At 44.0% G+C, this 19413-nt stretch overlaps 3 protein-coding genes across 3 annotated transcripts in view; all 3 read right to left on the bottom strand.

The window, feature by feature from the left end:
- The window catches only part of mnta (MAX network transcriptional repressor a), a 14155-nt gene extending 6373 nt beyond the window's left edge, over positions 1–7782 (bottom strand). The window contains exons 1-4 of the mRNA XM_019885967.1: positions 7133–7782; positions 3671–4283; positions 3498–3539; positions 3252–3363 (exon numbers count right to left, since the gene is read on the bottom strand). Coding sequence (XP_019741526.1) covers positions 3252–3363; positions 3498–3539; positions 3671–4283; positions 7133–7205 — 840 coding nt within the window. The 5' untranslated portion in view covers positions 7206–7782. The remainder of the gene's footprint in view (positions 1–3251; positions 3364–3497; positions 3540–3670; positions 4284–7132) is intronic.
- Positions 7783–9365: 1583 nt separating this feature from the next.
- On the bottom strand, positions 9366–13518 carry LOC109525373 (methyltransferase-like protein 16). Its single transcript, XM_019885808.1, has 2 exons — positions 10903–13518; positions 9366–10178 (listed from the first exon to the last, which is right to left on the bottom strand). Exons 1-2 carry the CDS (start codon positions 10987–10989, stop codon positions 9585–9587), a joined length of 681 nt encoding a protein of 226 aa, XP_019741367.1. The 5' UTR covers positions 10990–13518; the 3' UTR covers positions 9366–9584.
- A 952-nt stretch (positions 13519–14470) lies between these two features.
- On the bottom strand, positions 14471–19019 carry LOC109525371 (methyltransferase-like protein 16). The gene is made up of 3 exons (XM_019885807.1): positions 18902–19019; positions 16008–16181; positions 14471–15283 (listed from the first exon to the last, which is right to left on the bottom strand). Exons 1-3 carry the CDS (start codon positions 18980–18982, stop codon positions 14690–14692), a joined length of 849 nt encoding a protein of 282 aa, XP_019741366.1. The 5' UTR covers positions 18983–19019; the 3' UTR covers positions 14471–14689.
- Between the last annotated feature and the right edge of the window lie 394 nt (positions 19020–19413).

Raw genomic sequence — 19413 nt, forward strand, 5'->3', positions numbered from 1 at the left:
TATATATATATATATATATATATATATACACACACACATATCTATAAATCTATTGACATATTTTCAAGAGGGGAAGTAAGGGAAGTAAAATTATACAACTCAGATGAAGTGGTTGCACAAGTGTGGACTCTGGGTCGAAAAAAAAAAATCACCCAACACGTCAGACAGTACATTATGGTCTAACAAAACCAAGGATGAACTTTATGGCTATAAAACCAAAAGGTATGTTTGGCAAAAACAACACTGCTCATCACTGAAAGCGCAGAAACACAGTTAAGCATGAAGGTGGCCTTGGGGCTGTTTTTGATCAGCTGGAATTGGGGCCTCTGTCAATTAGGAACAATTCCAGAGAGCAGTCAGTGTTGGCCGGAAACCTTTTGAACTGTTTTGATATCGACTGGATTAAAATGTGGTCGTTGATAATCCAGATTTTACCCAGTTTCCACCAAACCTGACAATCCAGTGGCGATATAGTAGACAGTTCAACTGTTGCGTAATTTTTGTTTTTTTAACTTACTTTTGACTTTCTATTCATCACTACTCAGTTCTCGGCTCAAATCCAGCCTTGCTTCCGGGTCCCCCCACTATCCCCCTCCCAAGTAGTCTGTCAACCCCCCCCCCCCAAAAAAAATCTACTTAGGTCAATTCGTAATGACTGTACATGGACTTTAGGTTCTGAATGTGAAAGTGAATGTTTGTAAATGCGCCGCCGCAACACACGAGCAACCAGTCCAGAATCTGGCGCCTCAAACTGCGAGTACTCCCGAGTCGTGTCTGCTGCAGCGCTGGGCGGAGGAGCAGCACAGGCGGGTGACGTCAGGCGGCTCGAGCTAGCCATGTGCTCGCTGCTCATGTGGCCTTAAAAGCTCAGTGAGGCCCGCAAGGGAGGGGCGGGGCATGTGGGAGGACTCGTACTGCATTAGAGATTAGTTTTCAGCTCCGACGGGGCCGCCTATACGGTTTTCTTGTTCCACGCACAGCCATTGTTACATGGCCGACATTCAGAAAAGACAGAGGGACGGATGTTGAGCACAGCTACCGATTGACTCACAACGAGTAGGTTCACATGGCATGAAAGAAAAGCTAATTTGGGGCCATCGATGTAAAAAAACCTTGGTCTGAAAATCCTTTCCTCATGGATGAACTGAAGCACTGCAGAATTCAGTTGACTGCACACACTTGTTCTTGCCTTGGATGTTGACTACAAGATGTTGAGTAACTCGCAAGAGCATGAAGAATGTCGCGTAAATTAATTAAAAATACATGTCAAGCACATGACTGACTTGCCCTGAAGATATTTAAAATGAAAGGGGAAAAAAAAGCCTCCTCTCATTGGTGAATGGGCAACAGCATAAATGTTCAACTTGAAGCCTCTTTGTCAAACCTCACCTGTGCTCCCTTTTGGGAGTTGGAAATTTCCGCCACAGTCAATGTGCATTTACACTTACATCAGCTTCATCATTGTGATTGCTGTAGGAATGTTACAACAACCATTCAGACGTCTCTGGCAAAATAACATTATTATTTATATAAAAGGACTTCTCGGTGCCCACAGAGACATTTTTTTTTTCAAGAGGAGGCAGGTCACGCTCCACCATTGGCAGCGGGATAGGGTAAAAAGCTCTGCACTCACCCTGGCCTACTTTCCCTCTGTATTATTGACAGTCAGACTGTAACTATTCAGCATCGAGCGTTAACCGGCTTCTTCGAAAGACGATTATTTTCCACAAGCCCTCAAGAAGCCACATTATTCTGTAGTATGTATGGGAACAGCTTGTGGACTGAAACATTTCAACTGCCTGAAGACAGAGAGCTGGATGGTGCTTGTGGTGTGGAGGGGGGGTTGTAAGAAAATGAAGAAGAACGTGTATCTCAGCTTGAAACTGAAACTAGAGAGAGGAACGCAACAGGCATGTGTAAACACCCTAATTGCATGTAAACAACACAACAATACATTTATGCTACAAATATTGAATAACGCTTAATTGCCGCAGGCTGACTCTTCCACTTCATTCACTTAAATAAGGCGTATGTAATGATCAACGCACCTCTAATTTGAAAATATTTAGACTATAATTATCTAAGCTTTTCCTGTAGATGGAAGCTCGCCTGATTCGATCTGACGCTGCCCTGACACATACCTGAATAGCGCCAATCGCGCCATTTCAGCAAAAAAATAAATAAAACCTGAACAGTCGTTTTATCGTTTTATGTTGAGAGGGAAGAAATCTCATACAGCACATTTGACAATAAAGTTGTATTCAATTCAAATTCAATTCAATTCAATCTGTGCAATACAAAGCCAGTCGATAAAGTGTCTCGCTAGATCGCACCGGTGTAATTAAGTGTCCAGTGAGTTGAATTCAAAGCACAATTTGGAAATAAACATGACAGATACATTTTTGAAAAATAGTTCGGGACCATTTACAGACTAGTAACAAAGTCGTGATGTTTTTTTTAGTAATGGCAAGCGTCAACACACCTGTACTAATTTAATAAAAAAAAAAAAAAAAAAAAAGGTTGAGCCCTTTACAGCTGAAGTCAGAGCTCATCTTTTGAACCAGTTTCTGAATGTTGTGTGGCGCAATAAATCGCATGTGATCTGGACAGGCCTCGGTCACTTCCTCCTTCTGACGGAACCATTTCCAGATGTTTTGAATCATTTGGGGATTCAGATTATGTATTCTTGTCAGGCTCGCACCTGTAAAGACGCTCTTCGAGATTGTGTGCTGTGCAAAGAAGAGTGACGCAGTGGCGCAAGTACTACAGGGTAAGGTGTGTCATGTACACAAGGTGCTAAACCTTTGAGCAGCGGACAGTAAATCTAGCAGGAAAGAGGACACGCGCATTCTTTTATGTAAAATGTTGTGTAAAGTGCTTTGGTTTAGCTGATGCTGTTATATGCTCTCTTGGGTGTGTGTACGGTCGTGGTACCGACCTCTTGAGCAGGTTAAATTACAACATGCATGTCATCATGTCAGTCAATTTAAATCCAGTACAGAAAGAGATTGTTTTCTTTTTGTTTTGTATGCAATTCCATGGTCATTTGAAAGATGTGGGCATTCGAAATCGTCTTTCAACACAAAGGCACGACGGTAGCCCAATGTTGTCACTTTGTGTAGTCCATACACAAGCTATGCTATAATGCCTTTGAGTTCAGAAAAGGCTCATTAGTGAAACAATCGCCCGCCATTAGGCATTTCAAACGCAGTTACAACGGGATCGGAATCAAGTGTCAGCCTGCTTCCTACCTGGATGTATCTCAGAGCACTTCTCAGCACACTTAAATTGGAGGTTTTCTTTTCATCGATGTTGGGGATGTTCTTTTTCAGGGTCTCAAAGCACTCCTTCAAGTGGGCTCGTCTGATGGACACACACACACACACACACACACATTTGAAACAGCCCACTCGTGCACTTTTTTTGGAACGTCCACGTTGTGCAATTACACGGGAGAAATAAAAGGGAGCATTTTTGTTGGCGGCGCTTGAACCCACCGGTTTTTCTCGAGCTTGTTATGCACTTCTCTGGTACCTGCCCTGTCGGAGCACAGACCAGAACACATTCAGGTTTTGACATTCCAGCATGAGGAGGCTGATTTGAGAACCGCGTGTCAGGATGCATTCCTGACGATACACAAACAAGTTGAAGGTCAATTTGATCGCCTTACCCTCCGGGTCGTTTCTTTTGGTCAAGTAGTCGCCCGTCATCAGGAGGACTCGCCCGACTGCTGGGGCCGTTCACCAAGGGGGTTGGCTGTAGGGTCTGGGGGTGCGCTGCAGGCGGATGGGGGGGTGAGACGATGGAACTTGGATAGCGCTGAAGGAGCTGTTGGGGCGTCTGCTGCTGTTGTGTGTGAGTGCTGTTGGTTTGAGCGAGGAGCTGCGTCGGGTGTTGTTGATGGTTCTGCGGCGGCAGTTTGTGGTTCGGGTCATGCGGTTGGGGTTGGGGGGAACGCGGCGGAGCTACGACACCTTGTTCCTGAGGGGAAGGAGGCTCCCTTTTGGGGGAGGCTACAGGGGGAGCAGCAGGGTGGGAGAGCAAGGCCACAGGGAGAGAAGGGGAGCCGGCGGGGTTGGGTTTGACAACCGGGATGGGGATGACTGCGATGGGCATGGAGGGGCGAGGCAGGGACGGCGGGATGGAGGCCGGGGGCCGCTCAGTGATAAGCTCCTCTGCTTTAAAAACATTGTTGATGTGGCCTCTGCAGTTGTACTTGTTCACGTCGGCGAGTCTTTGCTCTGTCAGCAGATCCAGGCGCAGCTTCTCTTTCAGTTCATCCTCTGCGGACAACATCCAACACAAGACTTCCCATCACATACGTTACGTCACAACATTTAATTGAACACCTCTAAAAGTGTACCAACGCCTCACTCATGGATAGACTGCAGAAACCTATCCAACTATCCCTTTTTCAGTTGAGATTGGAACCCGTGACTGTACAGCAAACAGTTCTGCCGCCTCCTGGAATCCTTGAACATAATTACTACCCACTGGACCTACACAATACCATTAGCCATAATCGCATTATTTTGCCAACGCAAAGCACTTAGGTGAAAATGAAAGTCCATACTGAAGCTGCAGGTGAATTGATGAGTTAAGCTGGTGTGATTAATAATGTTGGACAGGGGAGTAATTTTTACAGTTAAAAATCAGGTGACTGAATTGATGAATTGATCTGTAGTCGCTACCGTGCTTCAATGAGCAGTGTTGTGTCGGGTGTATGCATTGAAGCCACAATAATAAGCACAACACTGCACAACTGGAACGAACACACACACACACACACACACACACACACACACACACACACACACACACACACACACACACACGCTCGTGTGGCATGTGTGCACATGCAGTGTTTCCGTATGCAAAGATTGAACTTTTGAATATTAAATGCAGCACTATCCAATTCTACGCAAGTCGCCGGTGACGTATAGATCTTGATGAAAGGTCTTGTTGCTATGGCATCCGTGATGTCATTCATGGAACATGGTGACTAAAAGTCACATTCAGACCCCCACATCGAGTCGCACTTTTATATCTGGTTAAAGACAAAAATGAATGCAGCGAAGGTAAAAATGTCCTTTGTATGGTAAGAAGTCCATCGTTCGGAGTGCTGTGCAGAAAGAAGTCTGATGGCAGATGTTTCTACAGGCTACAAACTAAGAGTGGCACCACTTGAAGGCATTCCCAAACAAGGGCTATTACATAACTGCAGCACATAGCAAAACTGGCCTAGTTGTCTACATGCAGTGACCTGCTGCACAGCAGCTAGGAGCAACAGCAGCAGCAGGAGGAGCAGCAAGACATCGAACCAAATTGAGCAATGCGGGGGAGGAGCCACGTGGAAGAAGTTAAGCACTCACTCCAAGGCGATTCGAAAGACTGTAAACATCTCCAACAGGCAACATCAGTGTTTCAGAGAACTTATTCAATCACGGCACATACTTCACAAACAAATCTCACCGCAGAGCTCCAAACTGAAATGTCACAAATTAATAAAATAATCGATGGCCTCAGGCCAAACCAAGTCAAGTTTATTGATTTAATTCTCCGATGCCACAGTTTAGCAAAACATTTCTTCACCATTTTTTTTACTATTGGTCAGTCCACGTGTCTTTCTGTTAAACAAATATTGAACAATGTCAAGTTTCAAAACTGTTTTTCTCTCTTTGACGATGCAAACTTAATGGTTGAGCAAGCCTGCCAGTTTGGGGGTACCCTGAAAGGTGACGATTTTGGAGGTATGACGATTCTAGGGCATCAAGAAAACAACATATTTGTTGAGTCATGAACACTGCAAGAGTGCAAACCATTATCAACACTAAAGATTGGTCAGTCAGCAATTTGTAAAAACAACAGACCAATGTGAGGAATGATAAATAAAAAAGATTTTGGGGAGGCGGGAAGGGGGGGGGTGAATTTGGACATGGGTTCCTGGTCAACAGTGACAATCTTTAAAACTCAAGACACCACAGCAGTGGTCCAAAAATGTTAATTCATGAGTTGATTCTATAAATTGAAAGGAATTGAAACGCACAGATTTAAAGTAATTTCCAAACTGAGGTCGTGTGCTGTGAGAGATCATCAGGTAGGCCATGGGATCCGATTTCACTATCACTCCGAAAATTTATTACAAGTAATGTAGATGATTACTGTACAGATATTTAAGCCAACGATTTTCAGTGACTAGTGAAACAATTAAATGCTCTTTCACTTGATGGTAGAAGGGACAATTAACTCAGATCCACTTTTTGCCACTCATACAACAGAAATATTGCTTTGCGTGGACCAATTTGTTCTTTTTAATTTATTATTATTATTTTGTTACAAGCTTGAGTTGTGAGCTTTAAAACGCCTAATTCAAAAAGGTACCACTGTATATACGTTTGATTTGGCTCAGTGGTATAACATTATTTTTTTCCAACCATATCCCTTTAAGGTTCGGGGGCGGGCTAGTGTGATAAACGGGCATCAAAACAAAGGGAACTGTATTAGCGTATCATCACAACAAAAACGTATTATTTCCACACATAAAAAAGAGAAACAGTCTACTAGCTTTGCTTGTAGCAACGCGTCTCCGTGCGGTAGTGAGGCATCTGCTGCTCATAAATAATCTTCGGGAGGGGTTGCCCGGCGCGCACGTGGTAAAATGGGCGTGTCCTGATGTACACGTCATCGGCAGACGGCGCCCTCGGGAGGCTATTTTTATTTTCACTAAATACAAACAGTCAAAGGCTGCAGCCTGTGGCGCGCAGGCTGGTCTTAAAGCCCGCGCTGCGCCACGCAGTCGACACCGCAGGGGGAAACCTGACAGGAAAACGTAATGTGAGCCACGCGACGTCGGGGTATTAAACAGTGACACCGCCCATTCTCACGATCACCGCGACGGTGCTACGAAAAACCCAAGAGCTCCACATATTCGTACACATACACTCAAATATACTACCTGTGCAGAAACACAACATTTTTTTAAAGTGCACTCTAGTGCTATTCGGCATTCATGCGTCAGCGATGATTGGTAAGAGAGTGAATCGTCAAAACAAACTTGAAGGTATAACTCACGTGGTGGACCAAGTTAAACCAATAAGAAGATATGAACGACAGCAAAAAGACAACTTCTTACCACGTGCTCTCTGTTGTTGCTGGGCTTGCAATTCCAAAAACCTGGCAGCTTCCAGAAGCGTTTCGATGCTCATTTCTGTCCGCTTGGAAAGATTCCCAGTCCAAAAGCAAACAAAGAAGCGATGCGGGATAATGTAAGCGAACGCGTGAGAAGTTGAAGGGTGAAAGCAAGCGAGAGCGAGATACCCGCGCAATGGAGGGCAAGAACGGGGTAACCGGAGTGGACACCCCCTTGAGTGCAAACTAGTGGCTAGAAGTTGCGAACAAGATGGCGCTCAAAGTAGTAGGAACAAATAAGGTTTGTGAATCACGCAGCGGCGAGTAACCGCCCACTCACCCCAACGCCACGGGGAGCCGTCAAAAACACGGCGCGACAGCGTACTGGACGGGATTGATGACGATGAAAAACATCCACAAATTATGAGCACGAAATGTCACACAAACCCAGAGTTATGTACAGTATTGCCTTTGCTTACATGTTCAGGAAAGACCTGGCACGTATTCCACATAGATCTTCAAATGATGCTAACGAGCATGGCTTCTAGAATGTAACGCGACTATCTGTGAAAGGAAATTTTATTTTAACAAAAATGTCAGGTACTTGCGAGTAAAAGTATTTTAGACATGCCAACGGGACTTTCCCCACGTGCTCGACGAAGGTTTTCAATTCAAAGAATACTAACTGCCATATCGCTCGTGCAATGTCACGCAAAAGGCTTTGTAGCGACTATTTTTGTGAAGGTTATTGTTGGAATTCCACCTCCTTTGACAAAATATTGCGAGAACGCCGTCAAAAAGTTGTGTCAGAAACGTCTATCTGTGTCACACTCGGGGATATTCGCGTAACGTTTGAAGATGTTCATGAAACTATGGTGACGTAATTGGCGCTTTGGCTGGTTCGATCGCGTCAAAATGCCTTCTTGTGTGATGTTTGGATGACGGACTCAGAGCAAAAAAAACCACACACACACACACACGCCCACATGCACATTCTCCGCATTTTTGTCCCGTTTCCCGTCTCCAAAGAAAGAGAGAAGGGGAAAGCTAAAACGTTTGATGCCCACGTTTGCATGACTTCACTTTTCCGAGAGAAAGGCTAACATAACGAAAACAATTCACAATTTGGCGCCAGTCACAGGAAGCAAAGAAGGGGAGAAAAGTCACAGCACATTTGTAAATATGCTCCCTCTTGTGGAAGATGGAAGAGCTACTTGCATCCGGAGAAATGTTTTTCTAAAGCCTATGTACTGTCCAGTATTTCAGGTTCCCTTTACATTATCTACATTCAAGGACCACGAATAGCTCACGAGTGATAGGACATTGTGATTTCCCAGGATTGTTGTGTAAATCATAATCTCAAAATGGAAACCGATTTATAGAACTAAAGTGCTGTATGTGATAAATCTGCTTCTCAGTTGTTAGAAATCACCAATGTCTTCACACGAACGATTTAAATATTAATTATGAATAACATACAATATTAAGGTAATGTGAGCAAATTGGTTATTTCACGAGCCCTTCGCAGTAATCAGTTACCCAAGAAGTAGTTCAGTTTCAGAAAGGTTGGTGACCCCTGCACGAATGCAGTCTGCAATAAGAAGCGTCAACAGCAGGTTTTGAACTGGTGACCTGTCACCAGAAGACTGTGGAAATTTCCTAAAGACTATTAGAAAGTTTTGAAGCGAATTCTGATTAAACAGAAGTCATTACCAGGCAAATATATGCCATATAATATCAGGCTATTAAATCCATCTATTTTCTGGAGCACTTGTCCTTGTCCTTCGAACAGGAAGCCGGGTACAACTTGGACTGTTTTCCAGTCAATCCCAGGGCACGTAGTAGACAAACATTCACACTCACACCTCTACACTTCAGCCTTTTCAATTAACCTAACATGGTTTTGGAACGTGCGAGGACGCTAGAGAAGACTCACACAACCACAAGGAACAAAACATGCTCACGTGTACACAAGATCAGACGCAAGATTCAAACGGTCAACCTCAGAGATGTGAGGCACACGTGTCAATCACAAACTTAGTGTGCTACCTGTCAGGAATATATTTCCTGAAAAACTAAGGGCAATGTTCAACATAAATCATACTCATGTTTAAGATATAGTACATTTATTTTTGGGTCCAACGCTTAACCCCGTATTCATGTTTTTATTTTTTAATCAAAACCAAGAGAATAGTAATCCATGTGTAAATCCTGAAAAGCATCACGGAGCAGCCGACATTTTATAAAATCACATTTATTCCCACTGCTTGGCAATAAAGTCAAATAAAATGAGTAGCAGTGATTACCTAAAAAGGTAAACTGTCAAGTCCAACAAATTTAAATCACTGACTCACACTGGTTCACGTACAAAACTGTGGGCTGCAATTGTTTCAACATGCCAAAATCATCTCAGATACAAGTTTTGTATCCATGATCTCTACTGCGGCTCTCTCTGTTCATGATTTGGCAACAGCCTTTAAAAGAGTGTTCCTCAGATAGGTGCACAGCTGGTTCATCAGATCTTTATTCTGACCTTCCACCCAGTGCATCTCAATCATTGCGTCGCCCTCCTCCTGCAGCACATTCAGCATACATTTAAACAGGAAGTGTTCCACTGACCCCGGGCTCGCTGGTTGTTTTGATGACATCTCGCTTGTGGCACTAGTGGCATCCTTCAGGCCACATGTCCCTGCAGAGCTGCACTCAGGCATTATTTCCCCATCTTCACCTGCAACCTTTTCCAGGAGCTCTTGATTCATTTCACCAGCGGCCTTGGTAGCCTTCATGCTTTCGACGGATGGGGCACTGTTGCCAATCGACTCTGCAGTTACCTGCTGGTCAGCTGACTCATGAGTGGCATCCTCCTGGCTGTTTTGGGCGAGGGAGGGCGTCGTGGCGGCAGCCGCGGTGCTGTGATGTGCTCTTGGCAGCTCTCGCAACTGCCGCATTTGTTCGCGTCGCTTCTGTCGACCGTGGATCCAAGTGTTTTCCACCGCGGTCAGGAGGAGGCGCTGCTCCTGCTCCCTGCACGGAACGCGCTTGTGCAGCACCTGCAAGAAGAAGAAACAAGATGTATTTTCACTGGATTCAAGGATCTATTTTTATTCGGAAGACTGGTAGGAATTTTTTCTTGAGACCATCTGGCTTTAGTAATAAACTAGTACAACCGAAAGTGTTGCAGCCCTCTGCCAATTTTGACATTTTATCCCCATCAGTCATTTTACATTTTGCAAGCTTTAGTCAACAATTATTTGTTATTCTACAGCCCAACTACTAAAAAAAGCAAAACATCCAATTTGGCCTTATAGACTTTCCGAAATATGGTTTATATGGGAAGCATGGTGAAGTATCGGTAAGCATATTTGCCTCAAGAGTGCTGAGGTCCTGGGTTAAAATGTCGGTTCAAACGTCAGTACGGGTCATCCTGTGCTGAGTTTGCACGGATTTTCCCTGCACACACTGGCTTCCTCCCACATTCCGAAAGTAATGTCAAGTTCATTGCGGACTCCAAATTGTCTGTCGGTGTAACTTGGAAGCGGCAGTGCGAATGGTTGTTTGTGCATAGGTGCCCTGTGAATGGCTGCTCAGTCCGGAACAGATCATGGTGTAGCCCGCCTCTCACCTGAGATAGGATCCAGATCATCGGCGTCCCTACTGAGGACAAGCATTTAAAACAAATTGGGTGGCTATTTAACCATGTTCAAATCGGAGTTTCTGTGTAATTTAGTCCCCAAACTTAATAGAACAGCCTGCTCAAACGAAAGAACAACTGACCCGCAGCTCCGTTAGCGCCTTCTCCATAAGAGTTGTGATGGCTTCCAGAGGATGGCGGCCAGTGCAGTCCAGACCACGGGACTTCATCTGGAGCTCCCTCAAAGCCACGTGGGGAAGGGTGAAGGAAAGAGGTTTCCGCACTCTGTCCAACTTGCGCTTCTTACTGGGGGGAGACTGACGCAGGCCGCAGGAGGAAATCACAAAGAGAGAAGTGGGGTAAAGTTTTTACTGATGCTCTCATTGAAATTGAAGTATTTCGGGGAATCCACACGTTTGCACTTCATCTAGTGATGACTACACCGGTGAGCCATTATGTTGCCCATATTCGTAATTCCAGTGCACAGGCGACTGCATAATTTGCAGTCGCCACAGTTAACCTAATTACAGTTAAATGTTGATTTTATTATTTTTTTCTACTTATGCCCCTGAATCAGTCATGCATGTGCGATGTAAAAATGGGATGACTGCCTTAGAAACGTAACTTATTTTATGGTACATGTTTGTAAATTGTACACGCACCTCCGCCATGACATCTACTGCTAAGTGTAATACAGCTTAGTTGACAATATATAAAGATATTGCAAAACAAATTTTTCTTATTATTCTTATTTCTTACCATCTCAACAATTTTGAGGTCAACCAGCATCCTAAAAAAAGTCCATTTGAAGTCAGATATTCCACTGCATTTTGAGTCCAGGAATTTAATGTAATTTGACTTCATGTACACTCGGTGCCTCGTTTCTTTGATCTGAATATAAAATGTTCGTGTGACATAAGGACCATTATTACTGTGAGCATAATGCAGTGAATGTCTGTGGTGGTTGTGAGAAAATGGATGACTGGATTCATGGACACAAGAGGGAGCTGTGAACACATCGGCTGGACCTGCAGAGCCTTGTAATAATGCTCCTTACTCTTGTCCTCTGAAGTCAAACTGCAATGGCGCTGGAGGTCATTCGCCAACCGTATCTGGGGACAACATGACTAGTGCTGCAACGCTTCCCTGCACACCCGCATGCCAGCGCCTGTGCGTTCCATGTCACTCACAAGGGCTCTGCAAGCTGGCGCAGGGTCTGCAGTGACAGAGCAGACAGTATGGCCGACTGACCTACAAACAGCAGCGGGGAAGGAGTGGGCTGTGACCTTCACGGGTTGCTGCCGTTATGAGAGTCAAGTTTGCACACCTCAGGGTCTCTATCGTATGCCTGATGACTTTGTGTGTGTAATTGCCATTCTTAATGTCAATGAAAGATGTATTAGTGGTCCTCGAGAGCACAATTGTTTACAGACAGGAGAATTAGAAGCATGTCTGAGGCAGTGTAGTCCTCCACCACGACCAGCTACAATAATAAGCAATGCTTGAATAATACTCAAAGACAGCATTATTATTATTATTTTTTTGTTTCAAAAGAAATCTGATTGTGCAGAGGTTCCAAATGTTACAGCCGGTAGGAGGGCACCACATTGTCCCTGCTCTTGTATTTAAATATAATTGCACTTGGTTTTAAGTAATTTACGTTCCCAGAAGACACAGTTACAAAATGTTCCCATGATTAATTAGGGGCTTCACAATGGGCCTTCTCTGATCTGTCGGTTTTAATAAAGATTCTTTGCATTCCATATTTTTTAACCCCACCACACACAGGCACGCAAGCAATCTACCCAACACATTAGAACGAGACAAGCCTTATGTGTAACACTTTGATTCAATATATCTCTGCCAGTGTTCCAATATTCAAACAATGATTGTAGCATTTTGAGGAAATCACATTGCCCCATCAATGTTGAGCTATTTTTAGAACAGGGCTCATGTGCCCGCATGCCCGTTGGTGACGCTTGCTTTATGGCCAATTAGCGCTTTTTGTACCAAGACAGACATCTTGCTATGTCACCTGCCATGCGCTTGCTCTGACTTTCTGCACCTAAGCTATATGTCAGCATAACAATTGTTAGTGTGTTAGCATTTGCGAATTTCTCCATTGTGAGACAAATAAAGGTTTTTCTTCTTCTTCTTTGCAGCATTTCTCATTCGAAACAGTACGCAAGCACAGGGAAATTGTAAAACTCCTTACCAGTGTATCTCGGTGCTTTACTCACTCAGGTCCCTATTTTGCTAATTGTTTTTTTGTAACTCTGGATAAAATGGTTATGTGTATACTGGTCTATAGCAGTATATTACATTTGGAATTGACCTGGTAGTAAAAGGGCGAAGTAGGTCACAGTTGCATGCGCGCCACGTATGTGTTAAGACCACATGTAACATTAATGAGCCTGCCTCATGCACATGCACGTATAGCTGACATCCATAGGAAGACATGCATCTGGGCTGAATGAGTCAGCCATGCATTGCTTTCTGTGCATGCAGAAGCCTCTGTCAAAACAACACACATGCGCGTGAAGGCAAGACGAGGCAAAGGAGCATCACAGGAAAAGAAATATAGGGCAATCCTTCTGCTCAACTGATTTGATACCGGAAAGGCTAAAATAGCCGGGTCCAACAACACAGAGCTCATGCATCTACTGAGCAGCCACTTCCAGTTGTTTTTCCTCTAGCACACACACATGAACACCATTCCTGTTGACTAATACGGTTTATTGTTATGTTTTCTCCAACACTTTCACAGTCCACACAATCACAAAGGACATTGTGATTTCCCAGGATTGTTGTGTAAATCATAATCTCAAAATGGAAACCGATTTATAGAACTAAAGTGCTGTATGTGATAAATCTGCTTCTCAGTTGTTAGAAATCACCAATGTCTTCACACGAACGATTTAAATATTAATTATGAATAACATACAATATTAATTAAGGCAATTTGAGCAAATTGGTTATTTCACATGAGCCCTTCGCAGTAAACGGTTACCCAAGTAGTAGTTCTCAAGTTTCAGAAAGGTTGGTGACCCCTGCACGAATGCAGTCTGCAATAAGAAGCGTCAATAGCAGGTTTTGAACTGGTGACCTGTCACCAGAAGACTGTGGAAATTTCCTAAAGACTATTAGAAAGTTTTGAAGCGAATTCTGATTAAACAGAAGTCATTACCAGGCAAATATATGCCATATAATATCAGGCTATTAAATCCATCTATTTTCTGGAGCACTTGTCCTTGTCCTTCGAACAGGAAGCCGGGTACAACTTGGACTGTTTTCCAGTCAATCCCAGGGCACGTAGTAGACAAACATTCACACTCACACCTCTACACTTCAGCCTTTTCAATTAACCTAACATGGTTTTGGAACGTGCGAGGAAGCAAGAGAAGACCCACCCAACCACAAGGAACAAAATATGCTCACATGTACACAAGATCAGACGCAAGATTCAAACGGTCAACCTCAGAGATGTGAGGCACACGTGTCAATCACAAACTTAGTGTGCTACCTGTCAGGAATATATTTCCTGAAAAACTAAGGGCAATGTTCAACATAAATCATACTCATGTTTAAGATATAGTACATTTATTTTTGGGTCCAACGCTTAACCCCGTATTCATGTTTTTATTTTTTAATCAAAACCAAGAGAATAGTAATCCATGTGTAAATCCTGAAAAGCATCACGGAGCAGCCGACATTTTATAAAATCACATTTATTCCCACTGCTTGGCAATAAAGTCAAATAAAATGAGTAGCAGTGATTACCTAAAAAGGTAAACTGTCAAGTCCAACAAATTTAAATCACTGACTCACACTGGTTCACGTACAAAACTGTGGGCTGCAATTGTTTCAACATGCCAAAATCATCTCAGATACAAGTTTTGTATCCATGATCTCTACTGCGGCTCTCTCTGTTCATGATTTGGCAACAGCCTTTAAAAGAGTGTTCCTCAGATAGGTGCACAGCTGGTTCATCAGATCTTTATTCTGACCTTCCACCCAGTGCATCTCAATCATTGCGTCGCCCTCCTCCTGCAGCACATTCAGCATACATTTAAACAGGAAGTGTTCCACTGACCCCGGGCTCGCTGGTTGTTTTGATGACATCTCGCTTGTGGCACTAGTGGCATCCTTCAGGCCACATGTCCCTGCAGAGCTGCACTCAGGCATTATTTCCCCATCTTCACCTGCAACCTTTTCCAGGAGCTCTTGATTCATTTCACCAGCGGCCTTGGTAGCCTTCATGCTTTCGACGGATGGGGCACTGTTGCCAATCGACTCTGCAGTTACCTGCTGGTCAGCTGACTCATGAGTGGCATCCTCCTGGCTGTTTTGGGCGAGGGAGGGCGTCGTGGCGGCAGCCGCGGTGCTGTGATGTGCTCTTGGCAGCTCTCGCAACTGCCGCATTTGTTCGCGTCGCTTCTGTCGACCGTGGATCCAAGTGTTTTCCACCGCGGTCAGGAGGAGGCGCTGCTCCTGCTCCCTGCACGGAACGCGCTTGTGCAGCACCTGCAAGAAGAAGAAACAAGATGTATTTTCACTGGATTCAAGGATCTATTTTTATTCGGAAGACTGGTAGGAATTTTTTCTTGAGACCATCTGGCTTTAGTAATAAACTAGTACAACCGAAAGTGTTGCAGCCCTCTGCCAATTTTGACATTTTATCCCCATCAGTCATTTTACATTTTGCAAGCTTTAGTCAACAATTATTTGTTATTCTACAGCCCAACTACTAAAAAAAGCAAAACATCCAATTTGGCCTTATAGACTTTCCGAAATATGGTTTATATGGGAAGCATGGTGAAGTATCGGTAAGCATATTTGCCTCAAGAGTGCTGAGGTCCTGGGTTAAAATGTCGGTTCAAACGTCAGTACGGGTCATCCTGTGCTGAGTTTGCACGGATTTTCCCTGCACACACTGGCTTCCTCCCACATTCCGAAAGTAATGTCAAGTTCATTGCGGACTCCAAATTGTCTGTCGGTGTAACTTGGAAGCGGCAGTGCGAATGGTTGTTTGTGCATAGGTGCCCTGTGAATGGCTGCTCAGTCCGGAACAGATCATGGTGTAGCCCGCCTCTCACCTGAGATAGGATCCAGATCATCGGCGTCCCTACTGAGGACAAGCATTTAAAACAAATTGGGTGGCTATTTAACCATGTTCAAATCGGAGTTTCTGTGTAATTTAGTCCCCAAACTTAATAGAACAGCCTGCTCAAACGAAAGAACAACTGACCCGCAGCTCCGTTAGCGCCTTCTCCATAAGAGTTGTGATGGCTTCCAGAGGATGGCGGCCAGTGCAGTCCAGACCACGGGACTTCATCTGGAGCTCCCTCAAAGCCACGTGGGGAAGGGTGAAGGAAAGAGGTTTCCGCACTCTGTCCAACTTGCGCTTCTTACTGGGGGGAGACTGACGCAGGCCGCAGGAGGAAATCACAAAGAGAGAAGTGGGGTAAAGTTTTTACTGATGCTCTCATTGAAATTGAAGTATTTCGGGGAATCCACACGTTTGCACTTCATCTAGTGATGACTACACCGGTGAGCCATTATGTTGCCCATATTCGTAATTCCAGTGCACAGGCGACTGCATAATTTGCAGTCGCCACAGTTAACCTAATTACAGTTAAATGTTGATTTTATTATTTTTTTCTACTTATGCCCCTGAATCAGTCATGCATGTGCGATGTAAAAATGGGATGACTGCCTTAGAAACGTAACTTATTTTATGGTACATGTTTGTAAATTGTACACGCACCTCCGCCATGACATCTACTGCTAAGTGTAATACAGCTTAGTTGACAATATATAAAGATATTGCAAAACAAATTTTTCTTATTATTCTTATTTCTTACCATCTCAACAATTTTGAGGTCAACCAGCATCCTAAAAAAAGTCCATTTGAAGTCAGATATTCCACTGCATTTTGAGTCCAGGAATTTAATGTAATTTGACTTCATGTACACTCGGTGCCTCGTTTCTTTGATCTGAATATAAAATGTTCGTGTGACATAAGGACCATTATTACTGTGAGCATAATGCAGTGAATGTCTGTGGTGGTTGTGAGAAAATGGATGACTGGATTCATGGACACAAGAGGGAGCTGTGAACACATCGGCTGGACCTGCAGAGCCTTGTAATAATGCTCCTTACTCTTGTCCTCTGAAGTCAAACTGCAATGGCGCTGGAGGTCATTCGCCAACCGTATCTGGGGACAACATGACTAGTGCTGCAACGCTTCCCTGCACACCCGCATGCCAGCGCCTGTGCGTTCCATGTCACTCACAAGGGCTCTGCAAGCTGGCGCAGGGTCTGCAGTGACAGAGCAGACAGTATGGCCGACTGACCTACAAACAGCAGCGGGGAAGGAGTGGGCTGTGACCTTCACGGGTTGCTGCCGTTATGAGAGTCAAGTTTGCACACCTCAGGGTCTCTATCGTATGCCTGATGACTTTGTGTGTGTAATTGCCATTCTTAATGTCAATGAAAGATGTATTAGTGGTCCTCGAGAGCACAATTGTTTACAGACAGGAGAATTAGAAGCATGTCTGAGGCAGTGTAGTCCTCCACCACGACCAGCTACAATAATAAGCAATGCTTGAATAATACTCAAAGACAGCATTATTATTATTATTTTTTTGTTTCAAAAGAAATCTGATTGTGCAGAGGTTCCAAATGTTACAGCCGGTAGGAGGGCACCACATTGTCCCTGCTCTTGTATTTAAATATAATTGCACTTGGTTTTAAGTAATTTACGTTCCCAGAAGACACAGTTACAAAATGTTCCCATGATTAATTAGGGGCTTCACAATGGGCCTTCTCTGATCTGTCGGTTTTAATAAAGATTCTTTGCATTCCATATTTTTTAACCCCACCACACACAGGCACGCAAGCAATCTACCCAACACATTAGAACGAGACAAGCCTTATGTGTAACACTTTGATTCAATATATCTCTGCCAGTGTTCCAATATTCAAACAATGATTGTAGCATTTTGAGGAAATCACATTGCCCCATCAATGTTGAGCTATTTTTAGAACAGGGCTCATGTGCCCGCATGCCCGTTGGTGACGCTTGCTTTATGGCCAATTAGCGCTTTTTGTACCAAGACAGACATCTTGCTATGTCACCTGCCATGCGCTTGCTCTGACTTTCTGCACCTAAGCTATATGTCAGCATAACAATTGTTAGTGTGTTAGCATTTGCGAATTTCTCCATTGTGAGACAAATAAAGGTTTTTCTTCTTCTTCTTTGCAGCATTTCTCATTCGAAACAGTACGCAAGCACAGGGAAATTGTAAAACTCCTTACCAGTGTATCTCGGTGCTTTACTCACTCAGGTCCCTATTTTGCTAATTGTTTTTTTGTAACTCTGGATAAAATGGTTATGTGTATACTGGTCTATAGCAGTATATTACATTTGGAATTGACCTGGTAGTAAAAGGGCGAAGTAGGTCACAGTTGCATGCGCGCCACGTATGTGTTAAGACCACATGTAACATTAATGAGCCTGCCTCATGCACATGCACGTATAGCTGACATCCATAGGAAGACATGCATCTGGGCTGAATGAGTCAGCCATGCATTGCTTTCTGTGCATGCAGAAGCCTCTGTCAAAACAACACACATGCGCGTGAAGGCAAGACGAGGCAAAGGAGCATCACAGGAAAAGAAATATAGGGCAATCCTTCTGCTCAACTGATTTGATACCGGAAAGGCTAAAATAGCCGGGTCCAACAACACAGAGCTCATGCATCTACTGAGCAGCCACTTCCAGTTGTTTTTCCTCTAGCACACACACATGAACACCATTCCTGTTGACTAATACGGTTTATTGTTATGTTTTCTCCAACACTTTCACAGTCCACACAATCACAAAAGCCAGTGTGCGTGCACATTTCTTATACCCTGGCAACTGTTGCCAGGTCACCGCTAAACTAAAACCGTATAAAGCTCACCCTGGAGGAGGAACAAGAGTGTGTGATGGAAGATTGAAAGATGTTGTTAAGGGGGGGAGGATGGAGGAGGTACATTATTGAGTAGATGGATTCTGGGTGTTGGACTGGCTAACCAGCAGGCGGAGACAAGCTCGAGCATTAAAGTGGCCCACCCGTGGCCTGCAAAAAGACTTACCGGAACAAGGACATCATCATAGAAGCTCCAGGCCAGCGCCCACCGCATGGTGCGCCCCTGGCAAAACTCTGTGTGCGTCATTTTGGGTACCTGGGGGAAAAAAATAAAAACTAATTAATTACAGTGGTCTATATACTCATGCTGGTTTTTACGAGACAACTTCATTCATCTATTTTTTTTTTTATTTTCCAGTCAATCCCAGGGCACGTAGTAGACAAACATTCACACTCACACCTCTACACTTCAGCCTTTTCAATTAACCTAACATGGTTTTGGAACGTGCGAGGAAGCAAGAGAAGACCCACCCAACCACAAGGAACAAAATATGCTCACATGTACACAAGATCAGACGCAAGATTCAAACGGTCAACCTCAGAGATGTGAGGCACACGTGTCAATCACAAACTTAGTGTGCTACCTGTCAGGAATATATTTCCTGAAAAACTAAGGGCAATGTTCAACATAAATCATACTCATGTTTAAGATATAGTACATTTATTTTTGGGTCCAAC

This window comes from Hippocampus comes, unplaced genomic scaffold (genome assembly GCF_001891065.2).
Source record: "Hippocampus comes isolate QL1 unplaced genomic scaffold, H_comes_QL1_v1.1 scaffold29, whole genome shotgun sequence".
NCBI classification, from domain to species: Eukaryota; Metazoa; Chordata; class Actinopteri; order Syngnathiformes; family Syngnathidae; genus Hippocampus; species Hippocampus comes.